A 27,450-nucleotide genomic window follows, 5' to 3' on the forward strand; every position below is an offset into this window, starting at 1 on the left:
TTTTGACCGAGTTGGCACATTTCTAAAACTGAGTTCGTCTATGCATCGAATATATTTTTATTTTATATGTGTTTGTTTGTAAAATTAAGGATCATTTAAAAGAAATCAAATATCCTTGATGTCCAGCAGCAGTTGTATTTAAATTCTGAGCTGCATTGATTTGTTCCAGGTAATGACATTCAAGTGAAATAACCTTTAGTTTGTACAGGTAGTGACTTAATCAACCCTATACGCAGTATTCATATGATTCGAGCTGCCCATCAAAACACAGCAGACTATCAGCGATAACTACATTGCCTTATTTGACCTTTAAAAACCTTTACTAAAGATTTCTTTTGTCGTTTGTTTTCATGCTTTCATGCACAGTCTGCCTTTTTGTCGCATTTTGTAGTTGTCAATGCCTATTTTGCGTTCAAATAGATTGATGTGCATAATACACCGATGTATTTGGTTAACATTCAAATGACGGCATGAATGCTGCACTTCATACAGTTCTGAACTTATCACTACTTTTAACTGCAATACATGCTGACAACAATTTTGTTATACCGATACTAAAATATAAAACAGGATTACAAATGCATAAGGTAAATGACGTAAATTCCCGAGAGTTTATATTAAAGTAAACCTCAGAAGTCCAGAGACAGGACTGACTGGTAAAAAGAATTGGGTTGTAGCTCAGCATTGTCACAAAAGTTCAACATTCTCCTTCAAAATGTATTAAAGCATCAAGTTCATTGATACTTTAAAACAGCACAGGAAGGTTAAATCTGATAACTTTATTTCTGTGTATATTATTTGACGCCTACTTCTTTGATCATGTGATTTCAAATGTGATAAGATTACTTTGAAACCGTTTTTATTGAATCCAGAACACAATATGAGTCAAATGTACCCTATGGTGTTTCCACTTGTTCTAGGCGTACCAGCACTGTTCTTCATGTGAAGACGGGATTGCAGTTTCAGTAATTTCGCATATTTGAACCAGGCTGTTTCAAAATAATTCAATATTGTAAGGACATTGTATACGCAATTTTATGATTTTATGAATGCCGTGGACCCCCCCAACCCCCCAACCCCCCCCCCAAAAAAAAAAAAAAAAGAAGAAGAAAAGAGAAACAACAAGAAATATCAACATGTCAACACAATCATAATCTGAAATTAAATTCAATAAAACGAGGGCAAAACACACAAGTGAATAACACCTTTTAATACGAGTTTAGTTCTAGATACAGTGGAACCAACCAATGAATCAAAGGAAAGATCCATAGCGAGACTCCTAAATAGTACAAGGTGAATAAGACCAGGCATTCCGGAAGAGTAACCATCTTCTGCTTCATTGACGATATCCGCCATGTAAATCTTTGTCAATCCGAGTAAGTGATGTCATGTTGTCAAATGAGAACAAGGTAAACAACAACAGAACCAAGCTAAACAGAGACAAACTAACGAGTATTAAACACATCAAGCTTCATCTCTTACAACTACCATACGGTGTTCTGTCATACGCCACCACTCGGTATAGTAAATCAGGAGAAAAATTGATAATGAAATATATAGACATTCATCAGACCAAAATTTAAAAATGGAGCCATCGACGGAAATCAAATGAGCGCTCCGACCACTTGAAGCATTAAGTACCTACCGATTGACCAAGTTGTGCTTGAAGGTTGGCCCATTTGTGTCGGGATATTGGGCAACACATCTTGAAGTGCTTTAACTAATTTGGATACAGCGCATGCTACACCTGTTGCTTTCGACAGTGGTAGTTGCAAATACAAATACTGTAGAACGTCATTACAGCTTGATTAATATATTTTCACTTCTTCCGGTCGACAAAGCAAAGTGGAAAGTGTAATGTAGAACTCCAATCACCATTTCCTGCCAACAGCATCTAGGTTCTTTGATCTTGCCTCATCTCATTAAGTTTCTTTTGAAAACCTGGAAAAATACCTTGCCCAAGATAAATCGATTTGAAATTAGAGTTTTGAAATCTAGGTCTTTGTGAAAATCCTTTTAAAGATTTGTTAACATGGGAATGTTTTTAGCCATATTTCAACGTAAGCGATAACGTGGATGTTTCGCCATGTTAAGCAACTTAGTTTTTTCCTGCCCGGAGTTGAATGCTATATGAAAGAAACAATACACAAAAGCAGATTTTTTTTTCAGAATGTTTGATATATTCTCTGTCTTCCAAACTTGCATTGATACGAAGACATCTCCGTCTGCAGAAATTGCAGCCTCTTAATGCTCCTATCATTCAGAGTCATACATCTTATCTTTGAACGTATTAGCAATGTTGTAAATTGAGCATTGAAGAATATGTCAAATCTATTTCAGTCCTATATAATTAATAGAAAAAATCTGTATATGTTAGCCCATTTGTCCCCTTCCTTATTTAATACCAACATATTGGTAAGACTGCAGAAATCACAGGACGTCATTTTTGGTTCCTTAAAGATTACATTAGCACTGTGTCAAAACAAATTTCTGCATGTACATTTATACACATACAAATTGACAGAAAAAGTCAACGATCGATGATAATGTCTGTGTCAGTAGAAATATATCATTTACATGTATTGACAGCAAGCTGACAGCCGTGGGTTGTTATTAATATATTTGATATAAAATCTAGATTAAGGTGAGAAAAATTACGTTTCTCGGAATAGGATCATACAGGATCTCAATTACATACCGATTTCATAAGAGACGGTAACACAAGTTATGCTAATGTCAACCAATCTCTGTAGCAAGAAAACACAATAATAAAATAATAACGTTTAAGGAATAGTTGATTTTTCATACATATATCAGATAAATGTAATATAAATAATTCATTTTAGTTTAAGTTGTTTTGATGCTTTTTCATTCTCAAGCAACAGTCTCTTCTTTCAGAAAGTACAATAGACTTTTCTAGGAATATCAATATCGAAATATTCAGAACTGCAATAATCTAGGCCAATTTTGTTCAGAAGTCTACTATATCTATTCTGCATTTCATTCAGTTCCTCTTGTGAACGAACTCGATTTATGATAACTGCTTCAATGCTAGATTCACATTTTGTGCCAAATCCTTTCTTTATCTCTTCATATATCGCAAAAGCATTTTAAGATCAAATGTTAAAATGCTTCGATTTAAGATACGTTCATACTACCAAGAACAAAGTCACGAATGTCTGAGTGAAAAGTGAATCTGCGTTAAGGATCTGCTCTTTAGTACAAGTGTACTTGTGTCCCGTGTAAAAGTGGTTGTTCTCTATAGAAATGTCACAGTATCTCCTGTTTCTGGAGAACCACCTTGATCTTTACTATAAAGATGAGTATGGCTATTAAAACTCCCAAGCTCTAAGAATATCTCCTGTTCGTACTCGGTAAAACTAAGCATACTCGTCATGGAACAAACCTTGACGATAGAGTTTGTTTTGATATTAAGCCGTCGTTTACATGGACTGATCGGTTGTCTGTCATTTCGTCCAACTGATCTGTCTTTAAGTCTGTCCATTGAAGTGGACGACCAATGTCTGTCCGATTGAGGGCTTGGCCATTGTTGCGTATTAGACACAGTCAAGCGATTGGAAATAATATGAGAGTTACCGTTCTTCATAAGTACCAGAGAACTTCCGGATCTTGACTTGTTCATTTGTGGTGAGCGTGGGTATAGGTTCATGTTTGACATACATCTGTTCTGGTTCAGGTTGGGAGACCGGTCAGAGTATAGCACCGATTTTGACCTAGCACTCAACTCAATAAGTTCATCAGGGTTGTAACAACACCTACACAACGAACGTCGGAAAGCCATGCGGAATTTCTTTGACATCAAATTATACAAAATCGGATTAACGGTGGATCCGACGAAAAATAGAACACCTGAAACACGGAAAGGCATTTTAAAGTGATTACTCATTAAACACAATAACTTTCAAAAACATTTCTCTATAGACCATCAAGTAAAAATCTTTTTTTTTTATCAGAGAAACACAAATCACTGCAGGTCGGGGAAAACGAAAACGCTATTTCTTAAACTTATGTTCATGATGACAAATAACATGGACGTGATAAGGTCTACAACATGCATTGAGAAGATGTTAAAAAATCTTTTTACTTTTTATAATTTGGTAACAAACCGAGTTATACTAAGACAAAACTAAACAACAAAACAAAAACAAGCAGGTTTTCTTACCGGAAATATAAAAAAGTTTTGCTTGGGCCTCTATTAGAGATGGCGTCCAACTCTCTGGTGGTATGTATGACGTCATCAAACGTTGTGCATTAAATGGCGCCCAGCAGCAAAAAAAGGCAACAACGACGGCGACTGTTGATAAGATCAAAGATGTCACGATTACAACAATTTGACATTGTCATTTGTCAGATCATTCACACAAGCATCAATATCTGATGAAAAACATCGTCCCGAGCTCAAACAGTACTGTTAAGTAAGAAAGATGTTAAACATTAAAATCATATCATGTGTTGATAGTTTGGTCATTGAGGTCATTAAAAAAGAAACAATTTTTTCAATATCAGAGTAAATCTAGAATCTTTTCAAGCGCTAACAGGGTTTGCACTATTTGAACTTTCGTATAACTTGGAATTTATTGAGCTTTCAACCAATATAATCAAAAAGCAGTTATCTTAAAAGGGTTCCACAAAGACACACAAGTGAATTTCACTTTTCGATGCAATTTAGAATTCAACATACAGGAAGTACCAATCATTTGACCAGATATCATGCTGAATATGATGTAGATGATATTTCAAAATGATGTAAGCAGGATATTGTGTTTTATGTGTTGTAGATAATATCAATTTCAATATTGACGATATTTGATTTCAATAATTTGATTGAATCAGAGAAATAATTATTTCCAAATGGTCTTTCCAGTGCATAACATGTCTCAATGTCATTGTACCCAATTCGCAGCAACAGCTGACTAAAGACATATTTGCTACTTCCTAGTGTAAAGTTCTCACAAAATCATTATTGCTAGCATATAGAATAGAAAAGAAACTCAACAAGTTCCAATGTTACCATGAGGCAGATCGATTAAAGGGTTAAGCCTTGTATGATAAATGCACAGTAATTTCTCTTCCTCGACATGCATGAGTAATTTTACGACTATTTTGCAGTATAAATGAAGCAATGTTCATTACGAATAATTCAATGGCAGTATTAGTTTGTAGTATCACATTCTATTTGGAACAAAAATCATTCACTTGATAAAAAACATCCTTATTAGCTATTGGTAATTATGTTCTCGTGATAATACCAATGTTTTGTGTATTTCAAATAATTATATTGTTTTGTCTTCGAATACAGAAGTACCATCAATGTGAGCTTTATAACGTACATGATACCGACATTCGTTGGTTGTATAGTTGTTTTAGTCTTTATTGCCGGCGGAAATATCTCCCGTGTGTGATATAATCAGAAAATATGTCAAAACATGCTTTAATCTTCCGAAGATCATAACGGATGTGTATGGTTTAATGACATTTTATAAAGTCTGGTTGCCACGGATTGATAAAGCTTTGGTTAAACCTTAATATCGCAATCTTATTCAAAAAATGTGAAAGTTAATGTTTATGATTTTATGTCCTAACATTAACCTGAAATGATAACGGTTTAAGCAACAGATTATATTAAATTTTATTTGCAACTGTATACAAAATTTTTCGCGGCAATTAATTTTCGTTGTTTCGCATCCTAACAAATCCGCGGCGAGTATTAAAACAGACTTCGGTATACTATACGATACTCGGAGAAGTTTATCAATCCTGTCTTAATTTGCGGCGATAAACTTTCGTGAAACTTTCATGAACGCACAACCTCAAATCATACAACCAAAGGGAACATCACAACTTTTCATTTTCAGTCAATTTCAAACAGTACAGTTAAAAAGTTTATTCTACATGTTGAAATAAGTTGGAAGAATTCCACAGAAAACTTATTCGACTTGAAGGGTTATTGAGAACGAAAAAAATAAACAAGCAGAATCTGCTTGTTACACTTACACCGAAATATATCGGGTGTTTCATTGTACAACATATTCTGTTTAAACCATTTGGTGTCATATGTTATCACATTGTCAATAAAATGTTACTCGATGGGACGTCATGCGATACTGTCCATGTTATTCGTCAATGGCATTTTGGAAAAAACTCTTTGAGTGGCATCATCTGTCTCGGATACCGTTTTCAAAGAATATATGTTTCACGGAGGTTAAACCCTGTAGTAGACAATGATTATTCAATAATTTGTATAAACAAATTTAATGTTTTCTTAGAGTCAAAATGTTACTATTCACTTGCTTATCAATGTCTAATTCGTAGTCGGCAAAAGACAGGCGTCAATTAATAAGAATTCACTTTATGGCAGCCATTTAGACCAATAATAAAAATACATGCAGTTATGTTTGTAGTTTCTAGACGCAAGAACTACAGTTGATCAAAATCAAACATAATTTTGCATTGATATCTATAAGAAACTTCTACATATACTTGACAGTCATTTTGTTCCTTCAGGAAATAAGTTGCATAGATGTTCACAACATCATACTACACGTTTACATAATTGATCAAAATCTGACAACGGTTGATGTCTTGATCAATGACATGTCATTATTGTAACCTCGCAACCACAATTACCGATGTTTTGTTTCATTAAATTTAATATACCGGTTTTTGAGAGAGTGACGGAAACCTCTACGGGAAACACCAGAAGAAACCAATATATCATGTGAGTTACATCCCGGTGCCAAATTCAATTACTTTTAGACGGAAAAATACTAAATCAATAATCACAGGTATTATATTCCTCTTGGGGGACTTATCAGCCTTATGCAGAGGAAATTCTTCGCGATAGCCATTCCTATGATAAACTAGCATTGTGACCACGCTCGGATGACTTTCTGTTACTCATGCAATTACAAATCACCACATTGCACGAGGTGCAGTAATCCAATATACTGAATCTGGATTCACAAGTTTTGTTAAACAATAAAGAAAATATTTTGATTTATAAATCATGACACGATGGTTACAGCTAATTATGATTCGGTAGTTTACAGCAAAGTATAATACGGTAATTTACAGCAAAATATGGTAAGTTAACTTGAAGCAAATCATGACACAATGATTTACAGCTAATTATGAAAAGTCCACTAGTCGGCAGTTTCATGGCTGTGCCTCTTTACCATGAACAGCATGCAGCTTACCTCTTTACCCCTCCCCGTCTCCCAAAAAACTTTAAAGACCAAATTCGTAATCATAAAAACATGGTTTTAATACATTGCCCAATTTTAAACAATCAACAGGTCAGTTGAAGTGGTAAGCGACGTGCAATAAAGCGGAGATATTACGGAGTCATTGGACCACGACTAGCTACATAGCCTTTAACATATTATCTGTCCTTAAGCAATGTGAATGAACATAAAAGATCTATGTATATAACACAATAAGGAAGCGATGTTATATTATGTTCACGTTATGATTAAACAGTTGTAAACGAAATGCAAAATATTGATTAGAATGCATACACGATGCAATTGTCTATATATGAACACTACATGATATTATCGCTATCTGACCAAACTAATATTTCATGTGTCCTCTGAACAGCATTTCATTCCTGGCGGCCATGTCTAAAACATATCCTGAACATGCTTTCTTCATTGTCAACATTTATCAAAACGCTCGGAGGATTCTTTAACAGCTAATTACAGCGTGATGAAACAATATCTTATCTGAAACATATTGCACAATACCTTGAATAGATATAAGTTCATATATGTTGATTCCTATTTTAAAAAGCAGTTATTGATGGTTTCCGTTATCAACAATATAGCTGTAAAAGATATCGATGTATTAAGAGAGGAAAAAGGGCATTGCTTTCTGTGGACAAAATCTGCCTTGCAAGTGACATTCAGTAACCATTCTGTACTATTCAACCTGATCTGGACATTATAAGATATTCTGTATTGTCTTATATCCATTTCATTTTTAGTGATCAATCGTCAATTACCTACTTAACGTGCACCTGTCCAATGTGATCACACAGCTGTCTGTCTGGATGTCGCGTTCCAATTTGTGTCAAATAGTTATATATGGACGATTTTATCAAAGACAGGCAAAGATGTCATTATATCGACGGTTTTCTCTAATGCTAGAATACTGGGCACGATTATAGGCCTAACTTTGTACTATTTGCTATTTCTGTACATAACAGTCGTACAAAATTGAGAATCAGCAACTGGTAGTATAAACTGTGCTTCGTATCACTTTGTCAGTCATTTCTTCAATTAATTTGTTTGCGCAGTTTTCATGTTATCAATCAATTGTATCGGGATATTGTATCACCATATGATAATGCGTTGGGTTCCCAGCCTCACTGTTGCCATTTGAACAAAGAAAATTGACCCGCATAACGTGGAGAATGATGGAGAATGACCATCGGCAAATGACAAGCACCAGTTCCGGCAATTGTCACTGACCACTCGGTCCTTGCCCAGTGTCCGTGAAAGGACATAATTTGATCAGATCGTCCAGCACATCTTAAGTCTGTCTGCAGGTAATTGATTAACGTTATTTTCTTCTGAATCTCCAGAAATCGCCGACGAGGGTTTCTGGCCTATTGTCCTTTTGCGCCTACACCAGAATATACAAGTCCCAACAGGCATTTGCCCTGATCTAAAATATTCCGATTGACCATTCTCCATCTGTACTGGGACAAGGTTGCTGATCATTCCCTATTGCTAATCGCTTCTCCGTGACTATTGTCTTTCATCACTCTGACATATATAACATGTAGCATTGAATGGTGCCGAACTTCTTTTAAGGAATAAAATTATCAGGGATATTTCAGTAGGAATGTTTTTTTCAGAACGATGTACTTTTGACTAATTTTTCACCTGTAGTTAATTACCGAAGAATATGGCGCGGTAGCGTTTTGAAATGTCAACTGAACAAGAGTCGGTATATAATAGTGTCACAAAGGCAATGATGTCAAACAAATGAAATAATTACACACGTGAGCATGCTATTAGGTACTTAGTTTACCTGTTGACGTGGTGAAATACACCTTGTGGGATAGGGTGACATTTGCAGGAAAGTCGGGATTTTTGTACATACAAGCTGTAGTTTTAGACAGCTGGAAAATGTTCCCCTAATTGCAACAGTAATGCGTTTCACTACTGTCATGTGTTGATATGGCTAGCTAAAATTCTTCAGAGTTAATTTATTTTCGAAACTGTCTCGCAGAATTTAGTTACATCTTTTGTACAATGAGTAGAGAAAATAAAACAAGATAAAGACCAGGCCCCACTTGTATAAAACATCTGAACTTGAGATTTCTTCAAGTCGAGATTTTCCTCAGCTGATATCTCCTCAAAAACGGCTTGTATGAAATTTTCTCAAGGAACAGGAGGAGGGCATCGGCTAGGATGTCCTGAAATTCCTTGAGGAATTTTCATACAAAATATTTTCAAGGAGATATCAGCTGAGGAAAATCTCGACTTGAGGGAATCTCAAGTTGAGATGTTTTATACAAGTGGGGCCTGATCATATTTACAGCATCGTGATCAAATGTCGATGAAAGAAAACACCATTATTTCTTAGACACGACTGCAGTTTGAATTAGCCTTTTAGTATTAACCAAACCGGAACTTTCAAGCTGAAATTATTCAATTTACTTAGTTTTACACGCGGTTTTAATATATTCGAAGTCTGACAGAAAGTCGTAAATCATATCAAAGGTAATATCCAAAACACTAATATCAAAGTTCCAACATGTAGAGATTTATATAGTAAATCATATTTTGTTTAACAAACTTCCAGATAGTTAACTCTTTCGGAAGGAAGTTTAAGAATGCGTCTTGACATAAACAAGAACAAAAAGTACTGAATGTACAAACTGCGCTTGAATTATTTAATTTTATCTGAAATGCACACAGCAATGGCAATTTATCTCGGCGTTTATACGGTGATGGCTCATTCCAAGTGGCACTGGAATAACTCTTGCATGGCATCAAGTAACCAAACTCTAAATCGTTCAACAAAACCTAAGATGTGCTTCAGAACTGAATAAGCGCATGTTAACTAAAATGGCAGTTTAAGTCGTACACTACTCTCTCGATTTGTGACAATATTGTATGAAATCTATGCGTTCAAAATTACACTAGTTTGAGGTCTCATCAAAAAGGAAATATGTGCGGTAGAGCTGAAATATGAACATATGATAAGTTTATCTCGAAGCTAATTCGATATTCTAGGGCTTTTCCTAATAGCTCGGTGTTCTTGAATATTGTTGATAGATGACCAAAAACTTAGTCGCAAGGTGTTTTTGGAGATACATGTACAAGTTGATGGAGACCGGGGCATACGTTTCATTGTCATTGTCATCTGATTCACGTATTGTTTTTCATTCTGGCGTTCTCTTTCCTGAGAACTTGGATCTGTTTTTTTGTTTTTTTTTGAAAACTTGGCATTACATTGATTAACCTCCATTTACACAGCGAGTGTCGTCGACGAAAGAGAAAATGTCACGGTCTCATTCTCTTTTTTCCTTGCCCGTCCCGCTTGTTTCAGTGGTATTCCTGTTTATAATGAAATTATTCATAAAAGTGCCTATATCTATTTATTCAATTTCTTAATTCTCAATCTGGCACTTTGGTATTCTAATAAGGCTTTCCGATTTTTAACAACAAATCTGACGAAGTATAACTATAGATAGAATAGATTGCTGGTATTATCTTGTGAAATCAGTTATTGCTAGACATACAAGGCCGCTATCGTATATGTTACAACAGAACAATTACCAGACGATAACAGAATTTAGACACGCCCGCGTTTGCAAACCGTCGCTGATACTTCCGATGTTGCGTGGCCAGTTATTGTGGCGTTGGAATTACATAACTCTTGTGACCAATGCATTATCACGTCAACATCCTATTCGATAAATGTCCACATTTTTCATTGCTACTGATTCGCTTCCACTCAGACGTGCACTCCTTGATATTGATAACGAAAACAGTTCAAGCGCGAAAGCGAGACATCTCCACTGTACGTACATCATATGTGTTGACTGTGGCACCAACGCTATGTCAAAAATCACTCATCACTCATGTAATGTGATACTTCTTCATGTATTGTGAAGAACATGTCAATATTCTTTACGATATGTTTATGTTCAAAGTGCAAACTCGTCTGTCTTAGCTATTGTATAAGGTTGTTAATTCTTAAATCCGAATCATTCAATTTTGCCATTAATTTCCATTGTCGTGGCTGAAGACGATTTCTAATCCACTTAGCACGTACATACTGCAAGCACGTCAGTGTGATCGCCGTCATTGCTTTATTGATTGCTCTGTTTTGCACTGAATGATATACATTTCAGTTTTGATGACGCAAATGTCCACTGGCGGGTAACAAGTTATATTTTTACATTTTCACTGATTAACAAGAACAAAAGTCACTTACGCAAGATTTAGCGTGAAGTAATTTCCGGGGAGAACAATTAGAAAACATATTAGTCTGGTCATTTAGACACGTGATGTCAACGTTCTTACGCACGTTCATGTCGTTTAGAGTTCAACGTCCTTCCGCGTATTTTTTCCTATTTGATTTTCTCTTTCATATCAAATTTGAGCAGATTAGATTAGAAAGGATTGTAAACAAAGGAATCCCTATAAGGTAGCAGTTAAACAGGATTTATAGTTTGGAGAGATTAAGTGTTATCATCCTCCCACGAACTAGCTTGTTAACATGATAACATTACTGACTAACCTTATCCTGTATTCCGAACCATGGTAAAATGCGTACATCTAGCCCCGTTGTATCGCATAAGAAAAGACAGCTGAATTTACAAGTGTCCTCATATATTCGTCGTTACGCATGTCATACAGAAGGGCCTAATTTGCGTTTAACTTAACTTGAATAGACGCAAACGCACTTGATATTCTATTGAAATAATTCAATACATTGATTTATGAAATTTATGGAAAGTTAACATTGGTATAATTTTCTCAACTTATTGTGACATTCAATTCGATGGAATTTCATTTTCCTCGGTTGCCTTCTAGTTGTCATTACTTATTTGGTTTGACTAGCGTATATGGTTGGTGGTATCGATGAAGCAGAAGACGCTTACTTTTCCACAACATCTAGTCTTATTTCCTTGTGCAATGTCATGAGTCTTTGTGTAAATGCTTCTTTTGTTTATATTTTGTCCTAGTTTTATTGAATTTGAGTTTGGATTATGTGCTTATATATATCTTACTTGTTGTTGTTCAATTGTCTATCCTAGAGAAGGCGAAGGCGAAGCATGGTATATTGTATTACTTCATGATTTTGCTATACTGTTGCTAATTATAGATTTGTATAGAGAGGTGCTATTAACTTGTGTGACTTGTCTATAAACACACTCACTTGTCGTCAAGGATATATTCATATAAAAGAACTTATCAGATTGTTGTCACATGGGATTATCTTTAATGTATTGTATGGATTGTTGATAACGTACTAGGTTATCAATAAGGACAATAACATAGTAGTTTAAGAAGTAAGAAATATATAATTTTAAATGTAGCTGTTGTATTGAAGAATCCGCCATTTGTGGATTGCTATGGCTCTGAGAGGTTTTCCGTGTCGGAAGTTCTTAGGATCGATGGCACTTCACCAACATATTTTTGAACATCCGCACATCCATTCCCTGAAGCTAGTGCCCCTCTGAATGTCGGATAATTTTATTAAATATCCCCAATATCGCATGATTGAGTTCCCCGTGCTACTGACAAGATAATGTATTTATTTTAATCTTTCTTTCAATTTGATCCAAATTTTGTCTCTTAATGTAATTGTTCCACCACCATGCATTGGTGTGGTAACATTAACGCGGAGTTGCTGTGTCTAAAGCATGTCCTACGGAAGCGAGTCCAAATATAGTAATATTTATGTTTGTAACTTACCTAGCATCTTTATCACGGCTTTTCTAGCCTTGGACTTCGTGGAGGACGAATTAGCATAAACTGGTGTTCCAAAATCAGAGGAATTGAGCGTCCGACCGATCAGTATATACATGATTGTGATCATAGTCATCGGAAGGACGAAAAACACAAAGGTGGACATTTGAAACACATGAATCATCAAATCCCGCCAGGGCGGCGCTATACTGCAGATGAGGGAGTCATCCACCACTGTGTTGTTTACTCGGATGTAGTGGTAGACGCGAGTATATATCGGGTACGGGATAGCAAAGGCTGCGGCCACCAGCCAAATACAGATTATGATCTTGACAGCACGTGAAAGGTTTGATAAAGTCTGTGATTTGATCGGATGACATATAGCAATATAGCGTTCAATTGTAAATGCAGTTATTGTCAATACGGATGAATATGACGTCATTTCCGTTAAAAAAGCCTTGAATATGCAAAACGGTTCTCCAAATCGCCATGGGTACGCTTCCCAGATGCAGTATAATTCTGGAGGCAATCCTGAAATAGAAAATTATCATCGGCATCACATGGGTGTACATAAAAATAACATAACCAGCATAGAATAATAAACCTATTTTGAACCTATTGATCAACGTACATAAACGCTTTACATTGATGAAAATGGAAGAAATTACTCACCAAATTTATTTGATATATTTATCAATTTTTGTTGTTTGTAAATTAGTGTAGGTTTAATTGTGATAACGCCGGGGAACAATTCCATAAATGTTCGTTTTGTTTCTGCAATTGAGTAAATCAGACCAGTTTAATGCAGAAGTCAACCGTAAAGTATTTCTAACTGTCATTGGCAAACATTCAATGCGCTGCGTATCTCGCAATATCACATATCTTCGACAAACACACAGCAACTGATTCAATTTATGATTGTAGTAACAGAACAGAATTGCATATGAAGGTGTAGGATTAATTGGTGTTTATTTTTTTCTGGCAGATAAATCTATATAACTTCGTACGATGTAATCCCATGTCCACTGTTGTGTAGTGTGTAATAAATTATATTAGCACATAAACATCCACTGGCTTTGAAAGCAAAGGGTGTAAATCTACAGAAAGGTATTAAATCACAAGCAGAATAAAGCAGTCAATACGATTTTATTCCCGAGAGCATGCCAATTTCAGTTTCCAAAAAAGATCGCAATTCGGTGACTTCGAGTGTCATATTATAGTGTATTTTTTGTGCAAAATGCGCATTAATGAATATGATTAATGCGACATGTTTTACCATATTGACGTTAATCTGTGAGTGTTATTGACAGATCTTAACAAAATGTGAAATGATAACATATTTTAAGCACGGATTTCTCAGAATGTCCATGAATATGTGATTAGCAGTCATTTTAATCCGAATGAAGGAAGATCGTAATGACATCCACCTTCCTCTTTAACATGAACAGCGACACTTTTCACAGATAGCTAACTCAAGTCATGACATGTGAGGAGTTTTATGTTAGCTTAGCCTAGACACCATTCCCTAGATATCACAGTCGTTTATGGGACACGTCGAAATGGACCAACTAACCAAGAAATAAGAAATATATAGACTGCAGAGTCATAGCGATGTGTACTAATAGTTAAATGATCCCGTCCCGTAGGAATTGACACAGACTGAATTTCGCGCTCTATCTGAATCTTATCAACAGGAATATCGGTAAGTCATGGCTTCCCATAAAAAATAAATATCCAACATTTTTTATTAGTCATGGTTTTAATTTGATGTGTACTACCAAATGTAATACCGACAAATTAACGAGGTTAAGAAACAGAACTGTGAGGTAGTCAAACATCAAGTGTTAGTACAAGGGAATGTGACACTACTGGAAAAGTGTCGTTTGTCCGTGAAAATGGAGTGGGGATTACTTCGCCCTAATAGCCTTTTTTATATGAAGACAGAGTCTATCAATGATGGAAGCAACTGATGATATTTTTTTAATGTAATTTTGACACCAGCATGACACCTCATTACGTCAATTAGGTTTGGCGGTTTGCGGTAATACAACGCTACAGTCAAAGATCCGGTCCAAAACCTGTATATGATAGGTTTATACTCCAAACATCAATACCACGCTGCTACACAACTTAAGAATATAACGATGATATCTGGATGTTGCCACCCATCCTACTCTCAAACCCCAGCTCCCCAACCTCTAAAATTAACGATATTTCTCAATAGAATTGCGAACGTCCTTTAAGAGTTTCAACTTGCGTACATCACATACTAACCGAAATACATCTAGGTGTGGAGAGACTAGGTTGCCCTTGTCTGTCTAAAATCAACTCATTTTTATAAATTCTTCGCTGGGAATACCAATATAGGCGCAAAACATGTCAGAAAAAATAACAACGAAGCTCCCTTTTTTTACCGTTTTTTTTTTATCGCAAGGCAACACGAGAACGTTTTAAAAATATTACAAGCCGAAAGTCTCTTTTCTTAAAACGTAACTATCTCCATGATTATCGAACTGTTGGTTTCAACAGACCAATATATCGACAGCTATATTGTATGTCTACAATTGTTACTATGTAAGTTGGAGTATGTAAACATGCTGTTTCAAATCTCTCGTCTGTGTTTATCTTATTTTTCGTTTCAACTTTTTTTCGTTATCTGCTGGCCTCAAATGATCGTTCCAAGTTGATGGGCGTTGAAATTGCCATCGTGATAAACACACCAGGTAAATATCGATTGTCAATAAGACGGATGACACTTTGCGCAAATTCATTTCTTTAAGAACCAAAGAAGCAAATTACACGTAACAAGTTTGTTTACATCCTGAGTGTAATTAATAGAACATTATCCTTTATTATAATATACTTGCTAACAATTTGAAAAAAAAAATACGTTTAGTGAACAAACAAACATATTTTGTAACAGGTAAATAACAGGTAAGTTTTTATTTAAATGCTTCTTTGTTATAAATGTGTAAACCTCACTTTACGCTTCTTTTCTTTGTTGACAAGTACAGGATGTCAGTAACATTTTAGTGCGTATTTCTAAAATTCAAAGTTTTTACCCATGACTGCAACATATAACACCATGAATCATTTTAACCAGCTAAGTAAAGTAAAACCTCGTTATCTCGCAGTCTTAAAACTCAAAGACCCTGTATAATTTGAAGTAGTTCTTCGGTACCGGCCAAATTTACACTAAACACTCTATATTATGTAAATAAAATAATCGGTTAATTCGAATTTCTCCACGGTCCCGGCGACTTCGAGATAACGAGATTCAATTGTATTTGACTTCTCCATCGAGGAAAAAGGACTATAAACGTATTCTTACAACTGTTATTTGGGTTAGAATTGTCTAAAAGGCACAAGTTAAAGGGACATTTCATTTATATTAGTGCAAGATATCGTAGAACCAAATAATTGATTGAACTTAATTGACTGATCTATCAATGTTCCGTATTTCTAGGACTCTTATGATTAAGGGCTATGACCTTGATTAGTTTTAAAATCTAGAAGGAAAATCAAATTCGCGGGTAAGATTATTCAAATCTACAATGCGAGATTTACCAGCACCACAATTTAAAACAATCGAAATTTATATATTCAATAATTTCAAAAGAACGTCCAGTATAGTTGTAGATTCTGTACCGTGCCATGTTAGTTAACCGAGGAATTGAAAACACTGATTGTGGATGATATAAAGATAATATCAAGAAGTAGCATAACATAAAAACTGAAGGTAATACTGACGTCAGTTCAAGTAGTACTAAATGTCAACTGAATCCCGCACACTAAAATAAAGCATACTTACAATTAACACGTGTTATGTACAGCTAATTCTATTTGACAACACACCAGGAAGTAACTTTACAATTTGTAAATATATATTTGCTTTTATTGATACGACGGTGTTTCCCACTGAGGGGATTTAGGTCACTCTTAAAACTGAATTGATTGTCTTACGCAGGGTATCTCTGCCGCAACAGTGAAAAAAAACCCCAAGAAAATAAATAACCATAATTCAAAGTAATATTCCATAAAACTTCAGCAAAATATGAACAAAAGAAAGATTTACACGGAGACTCCTGAAAAAGTGCAAAGAAAATACTACCTGATGTTCCGAAAGAGTAAGCGTCTTATGCTTCATTGACGACACCCACCATATAAACCTTGGTCAGTGCAGTTATGTAATGTCACAATCTCAAATGAGAACAAGGTATACAACAATGGGGAACCAATAGGCAAGCTAACAAGCATCAAACAAGTCCAGCTTCTTAAGGCACACAAAATGTACAGATCTCATATGGAATTCACTTTTGTTTTAGCTATGCGGTACACTAACGAGCATCAAATACGTCTGCCTTCATGTCACACAAAAAATAGAAGTTTTCTCAAAGAGATCAGTATGGCGACCATAAAACTTCCCCATAATTTTCATCAACCTGTCTTTTGAACCCTTATGTTACGAGTAGTCAGTCAGTTGATACCTTTTTGCACGAAAACCAGGAATAAAATTATTTTGTAGTTTGAAAGTTTTTTCCCTTTTTTTCCCCGAGGACAAAATAGAACTTCAGCACCAATATTTTATATCATGAATCATAGCGCTGTCATTTTGAAAATCATACGTCAACTGTACTGGTTCATCAATCGATTTTAATTGATCACATTCAGAGCTTCGACTATTCCGATGGTACAATACCCCAACTCCGATCCAGCGTGCATTTGCATGGGTAATTAGTGTTCTTTCAACCGCATGCTGTTATCCTATAGACAGCGGGTAATGATTTGTACAACACTTTTATCACACAAGTAGCTGCTGGTATTGTGAATTGAGGAGGGAAAGTTAAAATGGGATTATTGTTAACTTTGTGGCGTTGTTATACCGAACAAACCTTTCTTATTTCAAATGTGAGATGATATATATATATATATATGTATATACACAATAAAGTTTTTTCTCATACTTGTACTTAAGGAATTACAATTGTATAATTTTTGATAAACTTGTCACGTTGTGGTGGTCATTTTCAATTCAAATGGTTTGTTTTGTTGTAAGCTGTGTCTGGAGTATACATCATTTAATTTTTAAAGTTATAGTTTCTATCTTAAATCATCCAATCCGTTCTGTGTTCTATGTACCTACTGTTGGTTTATGGTCATTTAAGGTACCAGACCGATTTATTGAGTGAATGTAAATATACATATATTTATATGGAAACTTTTCAGTCCCTTAAAGCGATAGATTTTAATGAGAACGCACTAAAAACAGTAATTTTGAAAATTCACAGATATTTTTTTCCTGACAAAGTGAAAGAAAAATTAAGTCAAATGCTTCAGCGAATTACTAGTCCTTCGTAAAACGTTACTCTTGTTTGGTATCGCTTGGTATCAAACAAAGCTTCATATACAGATGTAAGAGAATTATGCACGTGTTGAAATTTAGGAGACATATGTTTTCCTATGGCACTTTAAACACGATCACGTCATTTAAAAGAAAATATTTGAGGACAGTAATGACGGACACGGTGAGATACCACAATATCTCTCTTACATAAGCATGGTTGAAAAACTTTAAATTTCATGACTCATTTCCTTTATGCCTATAGCACACTGTAATTGTAATGATGGTACTGGTTGTCAGTAAGGCTCGATAAATCGGTTCTTTAAATAACACAACGCAATCATTGTTTGAAGATCAATTATTTTCGCTGATATATCAACTTAAATTTCTTCACTTTTTTAATTGTATACGTGTTGATGCTTAGACTCGTTATTCCATACTGCTCATTAAATCCAAACTCTACAATGTGACTCGTGGATGAAATTGTTTAATTTAATCGGATGAGTATAAATCTACAGACAGAATTATTTTCTTTTTTATATATATGGGAATACGAGGTAATGTGTTGATGGCCAGCAGGCTTTGTCATGTATTAATTCGAATCGTCGTTTCTCAGGACGATATATTGGGAACAAGTTATGAGCGGCGGTGTAACTGCCTCTCTCACAGTCTACCAATTTTGATTCATTATCTGTGTAGAAGTTTACATTAATTCTTAATTATGAGTGGAAGTCAAGCGTGTCATTGATCAATTCGAATATCGTGATGATAAAGAATTAGCGTGCACAGGTTTCCAGTCACTTTCGGCTCTCTCGATTGACATTTGATATATGTGATCAGGAAACTCAGGGTTGGTTTGGAATCATTTACGACGCTTTATTGTTTTACGACCTCGCAACAACAAGTGCCACGTGAACACGGCTAAAACGGATGATTGGACCGCTGCTAGTGCAATCACACTGAAAGGTAATAAAATGGACGTAATTGATTAACGAATGTATGCATTAAGGGTCTGACCCAAACCTATGACAACCCTATAATTCAGGTCTCAAGTGATGCGGGTTGATCAGAATTATCGGGAAGTTTTATGATCATCACAATTATCTCATTGAGAAAATTCTATGTTTTGTGCGGTTAAAAGCTGTACGCTTGTTAATTTGTCGTTAGTTCCATTGTTGTCCACCTTGTTCTTCTAGCGAATACAGATTTACAGGGTGGTTGACGTCGAAGAAGAAAACGCCTTCTCCCCGGAACACCCGGTCTCCCCCTTCCACTTATACAGGAGAATGCGTGTAATCTTTTTCTTAAAAATGTTTTTCCTTGATTTTTAAATTAAAGTTTGAATAATAATTACGTTTACGTGTTAGTGTTTTCTTGTTGTTTTTCTACATACTACATTCCTGGTTCGAGTAATGTTCACTGCTATGGATATAACAGATTAAAAAGACACAAAAGAAGTTTCCAGAAAAATGTTTTTCTTCATCGAGACAACATGAAGTAGACATATATGGATAACTTGGCATTTTGTTTTCTAAAAAGTTCCTCATTCATCTATTATTTTCAGTGTTAAAGTCACGTTTCTCCAGTCCTGCAGCATGTTACAAGACAGTGTTATTTTTATAATAACACACAAAGTTTAAAACGTCCTTTTGAAACCATAGATATACATATATATAATATTATAGGTTGAATCTGTCGGTATTTACCAAAGGAGAAGACATGGCTCGAGTGACTAGACATTCTAGATAATATCTGTGAATATTATGATATTAGTCTTTTTTCTTGATGTAGCTTTTGGTTGCTATGCATATTTCTGAGTTGATTGATATTTGAGGCTTACTTTGTATCGGGTCGTTAGTTAGAGAAAAAACACAGTACCTAACTGAAATAAATAATTGTGGACATTGTAAACAACATCGTACACAATATGACAGTAACGTGTGGAAAAGTATGCACGAATGACTGTCAGATAGAACGTCATCTTATCGATAAATGTATTGTTGTTTTTCATTAACGATCTTGAATATTGGTAGACCGTCAAACTATTGGAAACAAGGACGAAAAGAGGCTACACAGCTAGTTAATAATATATCAATTCGTGACGAGAACGAACTGAATGTGAATGTATACAATGTTATAATTACTCAATCAGACAATGCAATTACGATATTACGATACACATTATTCACTCAGACAAAAATAATGTGTATTTTTTTTGCTTCAGATTAATCTATACACGATCAGGGGGCTAAACATGATGATAAGATATGCATGGGCAAATGTCAAAGAATAATTACAAAAAATCGTGATTTCAACTATTTCAGGTTCTACGATGCTCTCCAGTTCTCTTGCGATTTTATATACATTTTTATTCTTACTAAATTTACAGGTTATAAGTTTTACTTTCTTTTGATCTTTTTTCATAAAACCTCGTTATAGAGTTAAGAGTCTTCCACATAAGCGCAACAGCTGAACCTGTAAGGGCGAAAGGTTCCTACAGAATATTTGTGTTTCATAAACGGCTTTTTATACATGTGCTTTCTTTATATTGTCTAAACAGTAGCCTTCGATTAAGATTTTGCCTACTTGTAAATAACCATGGATTGTGTGTCGTGAAAACACAAACTACGACGCACTCAGTGTTGCCTTTAGAGTACCATTAAACTTAATTGTGCTAATTCAGTATCATCCAGTTTGCACCATACTCGAGTACATTATACTAACTACGGGCTAACCAAACTTTTATTTCCTAATGTGCTTCAGTGAAAAAAAAAACAAGCATATATTATTGAGTGCCAGTATACAAGGCTTTAATTTGTTTCTGTCATGATTTGCTGAAAGCACTTTGACATTCAAAACCAAAATTTAACACGATATATGCTTTAGATATTACCACAAAAGTGTCAATGTTTGCAACTGAGCCCGTAAATCGTTTCAATTTTCATTTGTTTGAAAAAAGAAGAAATAAATGTCAAGACACTCAAGTTACATTAGAAGAACAGAAAGTCATAAGAATAGTTTGGATACTTTGATCTCATATAACTTGACCAAAATTTACATCGTCGTCGATGAAGCTGAAGTTGTGCTTACTCATTTTGTAATACTTTTTCAGTGGTCTCCATGGAAATCGTTCTTTTGTTCATATTTTGGCATAGTTTTATTGAATTTGAGTTAGTATAATGATTATGTTGGCATGTTGATATTTCTTGATAAGTGACCGTAGCTAGAATCATGGTGTATGAATATAGTGGTATACTTTGGTTAAAATTGTTGTCATCTTGAAGTGTCACATGTTGCAGTAATTGGTCAGGACAAATGTGACTGGTACCTCTCAAACGTGCTTCACTGCTAAATTGCATGTAAATTGCCACACAAATAATGCTACCAGCATTGTCGGATACAAATTTACTAGCAGCATCAAGGTGACGGACAGAATACCAAAAGAGCACAAATCAAAAGAAGGAGACAATAATGGAGAGTTCATTCAGATACATGGATTGACTTTTAACACATCCTTACGACCCGTATTTCCATTTGATACATCATAAAAAGGTCGGATAAAGAGATGAACTTTTGATTTGTTTGGACGATTTTTTTCTATCCATTAGTTTCTTTGATATTTCTGATCACTTAATTTATCAACAATTTGTCTAAAGAATCGCTTCTTTTCTCTGTAAAATGTCCAATCTGTTCGGAAAGTATTAAGCTCATCTCTACAGACCACATATTGTACAATTTGGTTAGTTTGACAGCTTTATGATGAAGTTTAATTAATCATTTTGCTAACCAGTATCTAACTCTAAATCTGTTTTAAAAAGGTATTATTCACTTTGCAAATATGCAGTCCAAATATTAAAGCTTAACATCGTGAAGTTGAGTGCAAAAATGTCAAACCTTGGCCTGATTTGTCTCTGCAAGAGAAAAGACACCAAATAATGGTCTCCAAATCAATTATAATGTTTGTATATAGTAAAAAAAGTCCAGATCATATATAGAAAAAGTATCGATTGTTGCCATATCCAAAGAATAACATAAAATTATGCTTTGACTATGTATACTACTTTTAACCCATACACGTGTTTTGTCAAACATAACGAATATGTAAGATATAAGACAGCACGAAGAGGGCATCATCTTACTTAAATCGAGGCATAAATAAATCTAGGGTCAATCTGTTATGTGATGAGGAACTGGGATAAGAGCTTATGCGTCGTTACCTTAATTCACGAAGATCGTTTCCTTAATCGGTTCTTGACCTTCAATGCACGTATATGTGAATCAATACAAATGAATGTATATATTATGTTTCAATGTCTATCGACCAGACGCCAATGTCTGATAATATAACAGCTATATTGACATTTGCTATCATTAGTGTAAGAACTGACAAAGCGTGTTTTCTACTGCCAACATAAATATTGGCAGAGTAAGCAGAATTCTGGATTTCTCGATTTTCTTAAAGGCGTTTACAGCTGAAGTAAAATACTTAAAGATCACAGAAATCAAAACCGTATGTTTGATCAAAATCAAAGGCGTATTCATAAATACTGTTTACATAAAATACTTCAATGAAATATTTTTATGTTTTCGTGTGTTTGTATAGAATGAATATCATATTTACTTACATGTATACTAGGCTAGTTAAAGATGGTATCAAGGAAGAACCTTAAAGTCCAATTACTCCAGAAGTAACATTGTCTGTATGTACATTACCACTTGGCAAATGGATATTTTTCCCATTTGTGTGCCAAATAAGGAGACGTTGGAAAATAACCAGCTCTACTGGGGTGTAACATCAGTCGATTGATACGATTATACAAGAACCTTAACCATGGCAACTTTGTGTCTTTCTCGCAATTCTACAGGGAATGTAAATCCATGTAATATGACAACAATTGCGATTTGGGGAGCACGTGTTTTGATTTATAACATCAGAGACATCAGTGTCTGGTTGTTACCATGGATCACTATAGAAATGACATGGCTATTTTACAGCGTATATGATTTAGATTTCGCATGTGTTCAGATTAGTGGCGACCATCATTCTCATTTCGTCTAGCTGAATCAACAACTGTGTTTGTTCTTACTTTTCAATGCCGCTTTTAGTATGCGAGGTGTCATTGGGGACAGAAGTGGACTTAAACCGCCTTCAGCGTACTAGAGCTATGAAAGCGTCCGTCTGTGATCCTAACAACTTTGGACACAATTATCAAATGTTCCTGGCTGTTTTGAGGACTATAAATACCACACTTGTTTCTCATTAGTTTGTGATGAATTAGAACAGACATTGTTAAACACTTAAAAAGGCAGACTGCTACATAAAGATAATCAGTGTCGGAATTAGATAAATACTAAGTATTTTACTGTCCTGTGCACACAGTGCTATTTTGTTGGAATTCACCCCTTTATTTTCACAATTTGAGTCAATAAGAATGACAATAGTCCAACTCCTATTGATTTCTAATCGTGTGATCTGTGATATCCTTTACGGTGATATAGATAAGTACTACATTCAAAACAAATTTCTGTTTGTTTGTAGTTTGGAAACTGTAATATCTCTACATTATCAACCGATGTAATATGCCACATTTTCAGTCGACCGATAAAAAGATGAATGAGTTTGCTATGTATACGTTTTGAATCGTGACATTACTTACTTGAATTGATTAAGATTTACTATTCGAGAGACGTCAATTAGGCAGAAGGCATCTGATCCTATGCAAATAGTACATTCTAGGGGGCTTCGTGTAAATCTTTCTGGAGAGGTATTTGTTCATGGATAGAGATGTAGTAAATGAAAAAAAGAAATTAATTAAGAAGCGACCTTGACAATCATTCCTTAAATTCAAGGACTTGCAAAGCTGCATCATGCGATTAGTGGAAAGTAGAATCACAGCAGCAAATGCATTAGTCAAATGATACTTAATCTGATTACAAATTGTTATTGAAATATTCAAAATAGCTGCAGTATCCGAATCTGCTATGTAAACGCAAACGAAAAACGAAAATTGAAAACTAAGCCCCTCAACTGCAGAAACGAAAATTAAGACGGTTTCCAAATTGGGTAATGTAACAGAAATCTGAATTTGTTTTGCTGTATCTATTTCACAATCTAGTAGAAATTGGAAAAAGTTATTATTGCAAGGAAACAGGCAAATCAAATTACAATTTTAAAGTATCCGGGGATTCTTTCGAAAGAATACACAACTTCTTATGAAACTGTGATATATTTTGGTTGATTATATGACTATTTTTTAGAATGTGCGTCGGAAATTACTCTGTAGCGAAGACGGAAAAAGCGACAGTAAGATTAAGAGATTGTATATCGTAAAAGGAGACGTTGGATCACAGTAGGACCGTTTTTTATCTTTTAAACTCTAGTTTAATTTGCTTCTTTCTTATGAGAAGCATAGTTGACAGCAAAATAATGTAATCCTTCGATAGGATATTTCTTTTAATGGTCAGGCGGGGTAGTAGTAACAAAGTTGGTTTGATACACGGAAAGGCCATGAAAGGGTATGGGGTCCATCCCGAACCTCCAATTAACTCCTTCAGTATGATCCCTCGAGTGCTGCCGTCCAGGCCAACCAGGGTGAAAAATAAAAGTTGAAAATAAAGTTTGAAAAATTGTCTCTCTGTAAGTTCGTTTGGAACTGTTTTAAATCCGAACAATGCTTTATGACTTGATAAACAGTGCTTGCTATATCTGACCAAATTCTCTCATAGATAACGTTAGTTGTCGACGTTTTCTGTCAGCTAAGATCATGAACAGGTAAGTTCCATCGTTGATTGTGCCATTATGTGGCACTTTAGAAGCGATTAAACGACTTTTGAGATACAAAGTAAAGTCACTATAACGGTACATGTTGCTTTCTGTTTGACTCTATGCATAACGACTTGTCAGTCTGATGTCAGTATAATGAGTCAGATAGATTGCCAAGCTACCGTGTAAAGGGCACACTACGACAGAACTATAGAAGTTTCTTTCAGTGAACCCATAATCCGTCGACACCGTCTTCAAATGATATGGCTGTTGCGGGATTGTAAAGAAGAAAACCAAAGTAATACATTGTCATAACACTTGACACGAGAGTATGGCATTTCATACTCTCAACTTTATACTTACACCAAACAAACTAGGTCGTTCTTACATACATGATTTATCAAGGACAGATGCCTCCGTTTGAAACACTAAACCGTGTCGCTGACAGAGGAGACAGGAAGAAAACCAGACCTGTTTGTGTACGAACAAAGTAGGAAAGAATGATTCAACATAAAATGCAGGGAAAGCAGGATTAATACAGTGTTTTTCATGCTGAGAGATAATGCATAATAAAATAAAACATTTCGTTATGTGTAACAGCATTTCAAAGTACACTTTAAGTTCACGTCACCTCATCACCACAGTCTTGAAACAACCTCAAGAAAATGAAGTACCCGAGTAATGAAATCCTTAATATTGTTTTAATGTTAGGAAAGAGCGAAGGCTAAAATTCTGCAGTAATTACCTCTGTAGTGGTATTAATAACCAGAGGAATGTTGACTTGAGCCGTTTCCCGTTATGGATATATTCCTCCATTTATCCAATATTTCATTAAAATTCTCAGGTTGTTAGTTTTGCTCTTCACTCCGATCATTAAGATCTGAGACGTTCACATAACTATAGACTACTCATTTCAGCCATTCAAATTTTGTTTCAGGAAAGGTGAAATTGAATGTTCGCATTACGAATTGCTGCCCCCTTCCTTGCACTTTACAATTAAAATAGTTATTTGTCGCATTGCAATAGTTTTGACTTGATATGATCGCGAACGTGATGTGTAATGAAATCAAAAAGTCAATAACTTGGTTTTCTTAATCTTTATTTCACAATAAGAAACCCTGCTTTCTTTTGATTTTATCTCTAACGGTTTGTAAAAGAGTGTTAGATGTAAGTGTAATCTGTCATAATGAAACACTGGCGCAATATCTTATACTAACAAAATTGAAGGAGTGGATTGCTACATATTTGGAACTGCTGTTTAAAGTTTGCCTGTTTGTTTGAGGTGGTCATTTTACGATATCATGACATACGATTGTGTTCAAACTCATACTTGACGCGCCTACTTGATGGTCTAGTAGCAGACGTAACCCTATTAAATGATCGGGTAGGTTGTAATGATAATGCGTATAAACCACGAGATTGAAAAACGAAAAGCGAACTTTTTTACTTTTTCTATTGAACAACAATTATGAAGCAAGATTTTCCAACTTATATTAATTACTCTTGTTGGCTCAGATGGAAGAGCGTGAGGTGTCTGAGTGTAGGAGGAAACCCGTAGTACCAGGGGAAAGCCCACGTGGTCAGACAGGTGAACCCATACTCTCGCACATCAATTCCGGGAATCGAACCCCGGATTGCTAGGTGAAAGGCGAGTGCGTTATCACTGCGCCACCCGACTTATTAAATGTTCCATTCTGATAATCTTTTAAAATTTTCCTCTGGTAAATGGACTGATTGGTAAGTTGTGAGCCTCATATTTAGGGCTTTGACTTTTGGCAGACATATTGCATTACTTTTCAACATAATCCCTTTCAGTCACTATACAGTCAGCGATGTTTAAGGTCCTAAATGCTCATTTTATTTTTAAGAAGTCTTTTTCTTGACCATTCAGAAAGTCCTCCACTGCATGTATGACGTCATCATCTGTCCAAAAGTTGGGATCGGAAATGGCCTTTTTCAAGTCTAATGGAGCTAGATGAGGCAAATAAGGCGTATGCTCAATTAATTCAAAGCCACAATCGTTAATGGCAGCTATGGCAATGACAGACTTGTGAACTGAGGCATTGTCTTGGTGGAACAAACACTTGTACTGAGTTTTCCGCTGCGATTGAGTATAATATTTTTCCTGAAATGCCTTACAACTGATGCATGCTATGTACCATTGTTTATGCTGCAGGTAATTTACCATCACAATACCATCAATATCCCAGAAAACCAGGGTCATAACATTTGAAGCTGTTGAAACAGTCTTTGCCGGGGTGAACCAAGGTGTTTTCATTGGTAAGACTGTTGTTTGGCCTTTGGGGTGAAATGATAGACCGACGTTTCATCCATCGTCACAAACCTCTGGAGAAAGAAAGTTAGCAGAATCTACCTCTAACAGGTTTGGA

General features: G+C 35.3%; 1 protein-coding gene across 1 annotated transcript in view; it reads right to left on the reverse strand.

The window, feature by feature from the left end:
• Positions 1 to 3,259: 3,259 nt before the first annotated feature.
• LOC132550454 (pyrokinin-1 receptor-like) overlaps positions 3,260 to 27,450 on the reverse strand; it is a 33,367-nt gene continuing 9,176 nt past the window's right edge. Inside the window, exons 2-4 of the mRNA XM_060214522.1 lie at positions 12,963 to 13,487; positions 4,184 to 4,315; positions 3,260 to 3,870 (exon numbers count right to left, since the gene is read on the reverse strand). Of these exons, the coding sequence (XP_060070505.1) occupies positions 3,260 to 3,870; positions 4,184 to 4,315; positions 12,963 to 13,487 (1,268 nt within the window). The remainder of the gene's footprint in view (positions 3,871 to 4,183; positions 4,316 to 12,962; positions 13,488 to 27,450) is intronic.

This window comes from Ylistrum balloti, unplaced genomic scaffold (genome assembly GCF_031769215.1).
Source record: "Ylistrum balloti isolate Yb309-2 unplaced genomic scaffold, AGI_CSIRO_Ybal_v1 Utg370124, whole genome shotgun sequence".
NCBI classification, from domain to species: Eukaryota; Metazoa; Mollusca; class Bivalvia; order Pectinida; family Pectinidae; genus Ylistrum; species Ylistrum balloti.